The sequence below is a fragment of the Balaenoptera borealis genome (genome assembly GCF_965194805.1).
Source record: "Balaenoptera borealis genome assembly, chromosome: 1".
NCBI lineage: Eukaryota > Metazoa > Chordata > Mammalia > Artiodactyla > Balaenopteridae > Balaenoptera > Balaenoptera borealis.
This window is the reverse complement of record NC_138860.1, coordinates 46,331,447-46,343,926: the sequence shown is the minus strand read 5'-3', so window position 1 is coordinate 46,343,926 and position 12,480 is coordinate 46,331,447. Positions and strand designations below refer to the sequence as shown.

The following is a 12,480-nucleotide window of genomic DNA, read 5'->3' as shown; positions in this document are numbered from 1 at the left end:
TAACCAAATGCACAAACAAACTTTAGTGTTCATTTAGAAATGTGTTGCTATGTTCTGGACAGTTAAAATAACAGAATCAAATGATCTCAGAATAACTGGAATGTTAGTGAATATCATATTAACCAAAGGGTGCTTTTCATATCTTGAATACTCCATGTCAACTACATCTATCCAGCATCCAATGAAATAGAAACTGCCAGTGGTCCTCCCCAGCTCTCCAAGTCAGCAACAGAATAAGAATATACACATTAACCACGATATTGCTTTTGAGGAATTCTTGACTGAACAGGAATCATAATCCAGATCATTAGTCATCATCTTGATAATTTCTAACATTTTACATAATATAAAAAACTATTAACAAAGAAGAAAACCCCAACTTTCCTAATACTCCAAAGACCAAGGTTCTGATGTTTAACAATCATTTATTCATCTATTTAAAAATCATTTGAGCACCAACTATATGCCAGGAACTATGGTAAAAACACAGACTTTTCAAACAATTTAAAATAAGCCTATTCAAGAGAGTTTAAAAAATAAGCACAATGAACTAAGGTTTGCATCTTCAAATACCCTTTGTAAAAGCATTAAGCTGATCTGAAATCTGACTAATAATATTTTGTGTTGTTTCAGAGTTACCCTGAGGAAAGGGGAGGTTGGAATTGTTTTACCTGTCCTCATGACTTCCAGTACGAACATCCTTCATGGCAGCAAATCCGCAAGGCACTCTAGCATATTTATTTAAATTTTCAATAAGTGTTTTCCCTACTTCAAGGTAGTAAGGATCTCCTGTAGCCTATTAAAAAGGAGAGCATATGTATACATATACATAGCTTACATAGTACCATATAACCATTTATTTATCAAATATTTATTGAGTACCTACTAGGTGCCAGGCATTATATCAGGCACTGGAACACATGTTACATAGAACCTAGTTCTGAAAGTAAGCCATGGATCTGCTTTATGAATTTCTTAAATACACAACTGGAAAGCTGCACAACTGTACATCTTAGGCTTTGGATGAAATTTCTAAGGCCCAGAAAGGTTGCCTGATTAAAAGAAGGCAAGAGACATGCTTTAGAAAGCAGCTCTAGAATATAAAATTTCTCTTTAAAGAAATGCTTTGTAAATATTTTGAAAAGGCATAAAACTTAGATGTCAATTCTTGCATCTTTCAATAACTCTACGAACTAGGTGAATAAGAACCATGATATATCCAACCATTATAACATTAAACAAGAACTTTGAAAAGCCGATACTATTACTATAAGATATTGAGTTATCCAACAGAGAATAGGAGCTAAATAGCAAAAAGAGAGTTAAATTAGCTTACTTTATACAAGAAGTAGGTACTTTCTGCAAATTCTGGCCTTAAAGGATGTTGAGCCCAATGCACCCTGAAATCTGTGGTAAATGCCTAGACAAAACAACACACAAATAGGCATAAAAATGTGATTTAAAAAAATAAGTAGTTCTAGAATATATAGTAGTATATAAATTAGATCACAAACAAGAAAAAATAGTTAAAATATTGATAACAATTTTCATCTATAAAATGAAAATTTTCACTGCTTAAAATCACAATTCATTTTTGTGAAGGCTGTTATTTTTACCAATTAAATGGAATTGCTTTTTTAAATGATCACTTTGGCTATTAGGAAGCTTAGGAAAAACTATGACCTCAGTAATGCCACTACACAGGTCCTCACTGTCTGCATAATTGTGTTCTCTTCTTTTTCCTTATCTCCACTTTTTCCTCTTAATTATTAAGTCTCTCACTCTCCTATTTCTATTTTAGCATATACTCTCTTTTTTTTTTTTAAATTAATTAATTTATTTATTTATTTTTGGCTGTGTTGGGTCTTCATTTCTGTGCGAGGGCTTTCTCTAGTTGTGGCAAGCGGGGGCCACTCTTCATCGCGGTGCGCGGGCCTCTCACTATCGCGGCCTCTCTTGTTGCGGAGCACAGGCTCCAGACGCGCAGGCTCAGTAGTTGTGGCTCACGGGCCTAGTTGCTCCACGGCATGTGGGATCTTCCCAGACCAGGGCTTGAGCCCGTGTCCCCTGCATTGGCAGGCAGATTCTCAACCACTGCGCCACCAGGGAAGCCCTGCTCTCTTTTTTATGAGTCTCAAATCCTCTGTGACTTGAAACAAACACTTTAGGAAGCCTTCTAAATTGGTGAGATGCTTAGATATCTCACAGAGGGTAGTCAATAAGTAGGGATAGAACAAGGCCATACAAAATTTGGAAATTTTTAATGGTACATTTCTGGAAAGCCAAAAGGTATGCTATTAAAATCTTATGGTATCAAGTTAGCAAGAATACTTATTACTAACATATAAAAACCAGGGAGAATAATTCTTAAGCAGCGTGAAGAAGAGCTAACATTTCCAAACTTCCAGGGAGCATGTGTGATCAGCAAGATTATGTTCAATGTATATTGTTTTCATAAAATAAGCCTTAGCAAATAAAAAGTACAAAAGTCTCCCTAGCTGGTGGGTACACGTAAAAGTTAGAATGAGACACTGTGCAATGCCATGGATTAGAAAAGGTTGAGAAATACCAATTTGGGATTTTTTTTTAATATTAAATTAGTAAACTATCAGTATTATCCTAAACTAGACTTCTCTTAATACACGAGGAAAAGGAAAAACATATACAATACTGTGAAAACCAAAAATATATTAATTAAATAAACTATTTAACCAGGAAAAATGAAAAAGAACCAACCAACCTTAAAGATGGCATTTTCTACCTTTAAATTAGCAATCTATAGTATATGTAAATTAGAATTCCAAAGATGATTTGCTTACCTCTGGTAGAAAATTGTGTTTTTTAATCACCTGATATAACATTTCATGAGTTTCAATAGCAGGTCTAATATCCCCCTTTAAGACCTAGAAACCAACAATAACAACAAAATTATCCAGTAAAATATGAGTTGACTTTATCTATAATCATTATATAAACAGAAAAATGTAGATTAATACAATTTTGAAGTGTGACTCTGTTTTGGTAATTCAATTTTAGAGATCACAAATGCACTTAATTATAATCATTTTACTTTAATATTAAGAGAATTAAAAGAGGTTTTTTTACCTGCAAACCTGGAAAAAAGGCAAGCAAAGCATCCATCCAAGTCCGAGCATTCAGCATTGGCTTGTGGATATGCACATCAAGTAGAAGAGGTGGCTGGCTTATGTACCTCATTATGGCATCATAGTGCTAAAAAAGATCACAATATGTGTTCATGAAAGTAGATGAAAAAAGCTGTACTATTCTAAACACAGCATATCATTAAATATGTGAAGAAATGAAACCCGAATTTACATATGAATAAATTTACTAAGTAACTGTTAATTAACTATGGAAATAGTTAAATTCCTTTAGATGGAAATCTTTGTAAAATATACTATATATACTCCCCTATGTTCTTAAACTCTGATGCAGAATATTAAAAACTATAGATAAAATGGGACCTTCTGTAGGGTATAGACCTAAACATCACTATCCTGCAGGATTGTGGCCCAAGGATGCTCTTACGTCCCCTTGAAATATAGTTACAGGCTTCTATATCACAGAATTAGTTTCATTTTCTCCTTTGTCTAGTTTGCTCCGCAGGCAGCTAACGTAACATTCTGGTGCTCGTCTACCTATAAACTAATGCATCTCATCACTGTTGCCACTCTTACGGTCCACTGCCTCTGCCTTTTATGGTCTTAAAAACTCTTTTCCCCTTCTTTTATTTTCTCCTAGATATTTCTCAGCCTTGACAACAACAGGTTGAGCTGTCAGAGTCAATGAATGATAACAAACCAATAAAAAAAAAATCTGTCCTCATGCACCTCAAGAAAGTCTTGTTATAATCTAATAAATGATATATTAAATGATATATGTAATAGTGTTTCTAAAAGTATTCAGTGATGACTTATTAGGACTTTTACTAGGTTCTTTCCCTAACTCATCTATTATTTATTAACTATTATTGAGTACCTGATAGATCTTAAAGCACTGTTCTAATCACTTCATATGCATTAGCTCATTTAATCCTCCCAATAAATAGTACTAGCATTCCCATTCTGCAGATAAGGAATAGAGGAAAATAGCTAAGTTACTTGCCCAAAGCCACAAAACCAGTGGCACAACCAGGATTTAAACCCACACAGGAGAACTCGGATACTTTTAACCACTATATTGTACTATCTCACAGTAATGTGGGTGAACTCACGGGTGGGCAAAGAAATGGTAAATTATTTTGAAAAGAATGTACTGACACAGCTGATGAGTTTACTATAGTTAATTTCAATTTGCTTTAATTACAGACAAAGGCGATCCAATAGGGTTCAATAATCTCTCCCTTCTCCCCTAAAAACATGCCTGTGAGTCTGATCCACACTTAAGACTTACAGACCTGCTTTTGAAATGAATACTCACTGGTTTGTTCAAGTCTCCAAAGCCCTGCACACTTGGTGTGGTCAAGGACTAGGCCAAACTTCCAAACTATTCTAAAAAGAATTAGAATCCAAAGGAGAAAGCTTTGGATTTCAATAAATTCTCTTCCTTGTATAAAAGATTAGGTAAAACTCAAATCTACATATTTTATTACTCACTGGAAAATCCTGAAAACTTCTGACGATAGATGAAAATAAAACTACTTTGTAAACTAGTTTTTGAAATGTATGTAGTGTTTACCCTGTCCCTGTCCAACATCATCAGGGAATACTGACCAAAAAACTACTACACATTTAAAAATAATTTTTCAGAATGTCACCTAGATGATTGAGTTTCTATCAAAATCTGGCAAATTAAATTGGCTCTAAACTTAATACAAAATTGGAACAACTTACTGTATTAAATCTTTCCAGAAAGCTGTCATCTCCAAGCAAGACATAGGCTTTCAACAGATATTCATAATATGAATCAATCCCTGCTCCAACTCCACTATCTATGGAAAATACATATAAATGTGATTTTTTTATTAAACAAGTCTTAAAAATTCTTCATAGAATACAGTAAAGGTACTAGTACACGAAGAATGAAACATTAGTCTAAACACAAAATTGTTGAAAGTAAAAATTACACATTTACAGAAATATTAACCTTACTATATGAATAATAGTTCCTTTGTTGATAATAGATTGTATGTTAAAAAAAAATCTTGCTTTGTAAAATTGGCTACAGAAGTCTTATTTTAAAGTCTTATTTAAAAGCAGGAGAGACAGCAACAGTCAGCTCTACCCACCACCAGAGCCTCCCATCAAGCCTCTTAGATAGCCGCAACCACCAGAGGGCAGACAACAGAAGCAAGAAAAACTATAATCCTGCAGCCTGTGGACCAAAAACCACAGTAACAGAAAGATAGAGAAGATGAAAAGGCAGAGGGCTATGTACCAGATGAAGGAACAAGAAAAAACCCCAGAAAAACAACTAAATGAAGTGGAGATAGGCAACCTTCCAGAAAAAGAATTCAGAATAATGATAGTGAAGATGATCCAGGACCTTGGAATAAGAATGGAGGCAAAGATTGAGAAGATGCAAGAAATGATTAACAAAGACCTAGAAGAATTAAAGAACAAACAAACAGAGATGACCAATACAATAACTGAAATGAAAACTACACTAGAAGGAATCAATAGCAGAATAACTGAGGCAGAAGAACGGATAAGTGACCTGGAAGACAGAATGATGGAATTCACTGCTGCGGAACAGACTAAAGAAAAAAGAATGAAAAGAAATGAAGACAGCCTAAGAGACCTCTGGGACAACATTAAACGCAACAACATTCGCATTATAGGGGTCCCAGAAGGAGAAGAGAGAGAGAAAGGACCAGAGAAAATATTTGAAGAGATTATAGTCGAAAACTTCCCTAACATGGGAAAGGAAATAGCCACCCAAGTCCAGGAAGCGCAGAGAGTCCCATACAGAATAAACCCAAGGAGAAACACGCCGAGACACATAGTAATCAAACTGGCAAAAATTAAAGACAAAGAAAAATTATTGAAAGCAGCAAGGGAAAAACGACAAATAACATACAAGGGAACTCCCATAAGGTTAACAGCTGATTTCTCAGCAGAAACTCTGCAAGCCAGAAGGGAGTGGCATGATATACTTAAAGTGATGAAAGGGAAGAACCTACAACCAAGATTATTCTACCCGGCAAGGATCTCATTTAGATTTGATGGAGAAATCAAAAGCTTTACAGACAAGCAAAAGCTAAGAGAATTCAGCACCACCAAACCAGCTCTACAACAAATGCTAAAGGAACTTCTCTAAGTGGGAAACACAAGAGAAGAAGAGGACCTACAAAAACAAACCCAAAACAATTAAGAAAATGGTCATAGGAACATACATATCGATAATTACCTTAAACGTGAATGGATTAAATGCCCCAACCAAAAGACACAGACTGGCTGAATGGATACAAAAACAAGACCCATATATATGCTGTCTACAAGAGACCCACTTTAGACCTAGGGACACATAGAGACTGAAAGTGAGGGGATGGAAAAAGATATTCCATGCAAATGGAAATCAAAAGAAAGCTGGAGTAGCTATACACATATCAGATAAAATAGACTTTAAAATAAAGAATGTTACAAGAGACAAGGAAGGACACTACATAATGATCCAGGGATCAATCCAAGAAGAAGATATAACAATTATAAATATATATGCACCCAACATAGGGGCACCTCAATACATAAGGCAACTGCTAACAGCTATAAAAGAGGAAATCGACAGTAACACAATAATAGTGGGGGACTTTAACACCTCACTTACACCAATGGACAGATCATCCAAAATGAAAATAAATAAGGAAACACAAGCTTTAAATGACACAATAGACCAGATAGATTTAATTGATATATATAGGACATTCCATCCAAAAACAGCAGATTACACGTTCTTCTCAAGTGTGCACGGAACATTCTCCAAGATAGATCACATCTTGGGTCACAAATCAAGCCTCAGTAAATTTAAGAAAATTGAAATCATATCAAGCATCTTTTCTGACCACAATGCTATGAGATTAGAAATGAATTACAGAGAAAAAAACGTAAAAAGGACAAACACATGGAGGCTAAACAATACATTACTAAATAACCAAGAGATCACTGAAGAAATCAAAGAGGAAATCAAAAAATACCTAGAGACAAATGACAATGAAAACACGACGACCCAAAACCTATGGGATGCAGCAAAAGCGGTTCTAAGAGGGAAGTTTATAGCTATACAAGCCTACCTAAAGAAACAAGAAAAGTCTCAAGTAAACAATCTAACCTTACACCTAAAGAAACTAGAGAAAGAAGAACAAACAAAACCCAAAGTTAGCAGAAGGAAAGAAATCATAAAGATCAGAGCAGAAATAAATGAAATAGAAACAAAGAAAACAATAGCAAAGATCAATAAAACTAAAAGTTGGTTCTTTGAGAAGATAAACAAAATTGATAAGCCATTAGCCAGACTCATCAAGAAAAAGAGGGAGAGGACTCAAATCAATAAAATCAGAAATGAAAAAGGAGAAGTTACAACAGACACCGCAGAAATACAAAGCATCCTAAGAGACTACTACAAGCAACTTTATGCCAATAAAATGGACAACCTGGAAGAAATGGACAAATTCTTAGAAAGGTATAACCTTCCAAGACTGAACCAGGAAGAAACAGAAAATATGAACAGACCAATCACAAGTAATGAAATTGAAACTGTGATTAAAAATCTTCCAACAAACAAAAGTCCAGGACCAGATGGCTTCACAGGTGAATTCTATCAAACATTTAGAGACGAGCTAACACCCATCCTTCTCAAACTCTTCCAAAAAATTGCAGAGGAAGGAACACTCCCAAACTCATTCTATGAGGCCACCATCACCCTGATACCAAAACCAGACAAAGACACTACAAAAAAAGAAAATTACAGACCAATATCACTGATGAATATAGATGCAAAAATCCTCAACAAAATACTAGCAAACAGAATCCAACAACACATTAAAAGGATCATACACCACGATCAAGTGGGATTTATCCCAGGGATGCAAGGATTCTTCAATATACGCAAATCAATCAATGTGATACACCATATTAACAAACTGAAGAATAAAAACCATATGATCATCTCAATAGATGCAGAAAAAGCTTTTGACAAAATTCAACACCCATTTCTGATAAAAACTCTCCAGAAAGTGGGCATAGAGGGAACCTACCTCAACATAATAAAGGCCATATATGACAAACCCACAGCAAACATCATTCTCAATGGTGAAAAACTGAAAGCATTTCCTCTAAGATCAGGAACGAGACAAGGATGTCCACTCTCACCACTATTATTCAACATAGTTTTGGAAGTCCTAGCCACGGCAATCAGAGAAGAAAAAGAAATAAAAGGAATACAAATTGGAAAAGAAGAAGTAAAACTGTCACTGTTTGCGGATGACATGATACTATACATAGAGAATCCTAAAACTGCCACCAGAAAACTGCTAGAGCTAATTAATGAATATGGTAAAGTTGCAGGATACAAAATTAATGCACAGAAATCTCTTGCATTCCTATACACTAATGATGAAAAATCTGAAAGAGAAATTATGGAAACACTCCCATTTACCACTGCAACAAAAAGAATAAAATACCTAGGAATAAACCTACCTAGGGAGACAAAAGACCTGTATGCAGAAAACTATAAGACACTGAAGAAAGAAATTAAAGATGATACCAACAGAGGGAGAGATATACCATGTTCTTGGATTGGAAGAATCAACATTGTGAAAATGAGTATACTACCCAAAGCAATCTACGGATTCAATGCAATCCCAATCAAATTACCAATGGCATTTTTTACGGAGCTAGAACAAATCATCTTAAAATTTGTATGGAGACACAAAAGACCCCAAATAGCCAAAGCAGTCTTGAGGGAAAAAAATGGAGCTGGAGGAATCAGACTCCCTGACTTCAGACTATACTACAAAGCTACAGTAATCAAGACAATATGGTACTGGCACAAAAACAGAAACATAGATCAATGGAACAAGATAGAAAGCCCAGAGATTAACCCACGCACCTATGGTCAACTAATCTATGACAAAGGAGGCAAAGATAGACAATGGAGAAAAGACAGTCTCTTCAATAAGTGGTGCTGGGAAAACTGGACAGCTACATGTAAAAGAATGAAATTAGAATACTCCCTAACACCATACACAAAAATAAATTCAAAATGGATTAGAGACCTAAATATAAGACTGGACACTATAAAACTCTTAGAGGAAAACATAGGAAGAACACTCTTTGACATAAATCACAGCAAGATCTTTTTTGATCCACCTCCTAGAGTAATGGAAATAAAAACAAAAATAAACAAGTGGGACCTAATGAAACTTCAAAGCTTTTGCACAGCAAAGGAAACCATAAACAAGATGAAAAGACAACCCTCAGAATGGGAGAAAATATTTGCAAATGAATCAACGGACAAAGGATTAATCTCCAAAATATATAAACAGCTCATTCAGCTCAATATCAAAGAAACAAACACCCCAATCCAAAAATGGGCAGAAGACCTAAATAGACATTTCTCCAAAGAAGACATACAGACGGTCACGAAGCACATGAAAAGATGCTCAACATCACTAATTATTAGAGAAATGCAAATCAAAACTACAATGAGGTATCACCTCACTCCTGTTAGAATGGGCATCATCAGAAAATCTACAAACAACAAATGCTGGAGAGGGTGTGGTGAAAAGGGAAACCTCTTGCACTGTTGGTGGGAATGTAAATTGATACAGCCACTATGGAGAACAATATGGAGGTTCCTTAAAAAACTAAAAATAGAATTACCAAATGACCCAGCAATCCCACTACTGGGCATATACCCAGAGAAAACCGTAATTCAAAAAGACACATGCACCCCAATGTTCATTGCAGCACTATTTACAATAGCCAGGTCATGGAAGCAACCTAAATGCCCATCGACAGACGAATGGATAAAGAAGTTGTGGTACATATATACAATGGAATATTACTCAGCCATAAAAAGGAACGAAATTGAGTCATTTGTTGAGACGTGGATGGATCTAGAGACTGTCATACAGAGTGAAGTAAGTCAGAAAGAGAAAAACAAATATCGTATATTAATGCATGTATGCGGAACCTAGAAAAATGGTACAGATGAGCCAGTTTGCAGGGCAGAAGTTGAGACACAGATGTAGAGAATGGACATATGGACACCAAGGGGGGAAAACTGCGGTGGGGTGGGGATGGTGGTGTGCTGAATTGGGCGATTGGGATTGACATGTATACACTGATGTGTATAAAACTGATGCCTAATAAGAACCCGCAGTATAAAAAAACAAACAAAACAACTAATACTAAACTTTCATTGGGTTATTTGTATGGAAATATGTTAATATAAATGTTTCAGACATTACATGAAATTTCTAAAAATCTTATATTTGTATTTGTATGGAAATATGTATGGAAATATGTTAATATAAATGTTTCAGACATTACATGAAATTTCTAAAAATCTTATATTTGTATTTGTATGGAAATATGTATGGAAATATGTTAATATAAATGTTTCAGACATTACATGAAATTTCTAAAAATCTTATATTTGTATTTGTATGGAAATATGTATGGAAATATGTTAATATAAATGTTTCAGACATTACATGAAAAAAAACAAAAAAAAATAAATAAATAAAAGCAGGAGATACTAGTTTTAAGAATATTTTTAAAGCTTATTTTCTTAATGAGGAACTTCAAAGAGGAAGCACTAGCAGGTATTATTATGCAATTACTGGATCCTTAATCACTTAGACATCAATCTTTACAGTTATAATAGATACGAAAACAACACTGCTGCTGTTTGGAGGTGACAGTTCTAATTGCTGAAGCTAGCACAACTGCTGGCTCTTTCCTCCAAGATCATCATAGAGGACCAAAGAAAGAAAATAACAAGAAGAAAACTGTAAGAACTTGGTGGGGGATGGAGGGGGAGGGCTTTTTTCTGGAGCAGAAGGCAGCCAGGCATAGCTATGGAAGGATCAAACAGTAGAAAAACTGCTGGAGCTTTGCTCTTGCTTCTCTCCTACCACTGCCTTAAGATACAAAGTCTCCTCCCATACCTGCTACAACTCAGATCTATGCCCCAGGTAGCCTCAGGAATAAAATCAGGGCACCACAGAAGTCCTGTGTGAGGAACTGAACTCAAAAAGAGGTGGGAACTAATTTTAGACATTCTCTTCCCCACCCTTTCCCCTCCAAACTCTTAAGGCTGGTGAATCACAATCTAAATTATAATTACAATTACAATCTTAGAAATCCCTATACTCAGGACACACTCCAGGCCAATCAAATCAGAATCTCTAGGCGTCCAGGCATTGGTATTTTTAAAAACTTCTTAGAATTCATCCCTAAGATAACTGGGGCTGACAGGGATTGGAATTTGACCTCCCCACAAAGTAGGTGACAAGTGAACATGAACTTATAGGACAAAAACATTTAAGATGCATGACTTTTTAAAAAGAAGAAGAAAGTACTGGAGTAGGAGTTTATCAGAGGAAGAAAATATTAGAACAAGCAAACCAAGAATTTAAAATTAGTCTCATAAACACACTAAAGAGATAGGGAAGATATTAGCAACACAAAAGGAGAAGAAAATAAATTTTTAATTGAGAAGAAATTATGGAATAAAAATATAACAAAATTCCATAATAGACGGCATACATAGCATCTAGGATACAGCTGAGGAACAAATTAGCAAACTACAAGACTGCACGTAATAAAAGGAATTGCAAAAAGAGATAAATAAAAATGAAAGAGATAAAATAACTTCTTAAAAAAGATCAACTTTCAGCAATTAAAAACACAGATTTTAAATTGAAAGGGCTCATAGAATACCAAAAGGAGAGATAAAGAAAATTCTACACATAAAATTATTGTGACATTTTCAGAAATTTCTCTTTGTCATTGATATTCTTAATTTTCCAGAGAAAAAGGAGATCACAAATAAGGGCATAAAAATCAGAATAACAGATTTTTTAACAGGATGTAAGAAAACAATAGAGTTATATTTTCAAAGACTTGAAAGAAAAGAACTTGAACAGAAAATTATTTACAGCCAAACCGTCTCTCAAATATGAAAGCATAATAAAATTATTGTTAGACATGTAAGGCCTCAGAAGCTATTAAAAGCTACTGAAAACAGTTGGGACAAATACTTATATAAGAAGAGAGGCAAATCTAAGAGATGTTGCAAGAAATATACAAAGTACAGGCGACAAAATACCTTGTTAAAGTTTATTATCTTTAAAGAAAGAGGGAGGGGGGCAGCACTAAGACCAAAAGAAAAAAGAGAAAACATTCATAATCAAAAAGAACTAAATATCTATATGATATCAACATAACAGAGGATGAGGGTTGGAACAGAGGGAAACAAAAGGATGGGAGAGCATGCTAAAGTTCATGTCTCACT

At 34.9% G+C, this 12,480-nt stretch overlaps 1 protein-coding gene across 4 annotated transcripts in view; it reads right to left on the bottom strand.

The window, feature by feature from the left end:
- Positions 1 to 12,480, bottom strand: part of EDEM3 (ER degradation enhancing alpha-mannosidase like protein 3) — an 85,973-nt gene that overhangs the window by 41,241 nt on the left and 32,252 nt on the right. For all 4 annotated transcript variants that reach the window (XM_082401466.1, XM_082401467.1, XM_082401468.1 and 1 more), the window contains 5 exons: positions 4,854 to 4,951; positions 3,106 to 3,231; positions 2,820 to 2,903; positions 1,337 to 1,420; positions 672 to 796 (listed from right to left, as the gene is read on the bottom strand). In XM_082401466.1, the coding sequence (XP_082257592.1) occupies positions 672 to 796; positions 1,337 to 1,420; positions 2,820 to 2,903; positions 3,106 to 3,231; positions 4,854 to 4,951 (517 nt within the window). The remainder of the gene's footprint in view (positions 1 to 671; positions 797 to 1,336; positions 1,421 to 2,819; positions 2,904 to 3,105; positions 3,232 to 4,853; positions 4,952 to 12,480) is intronic.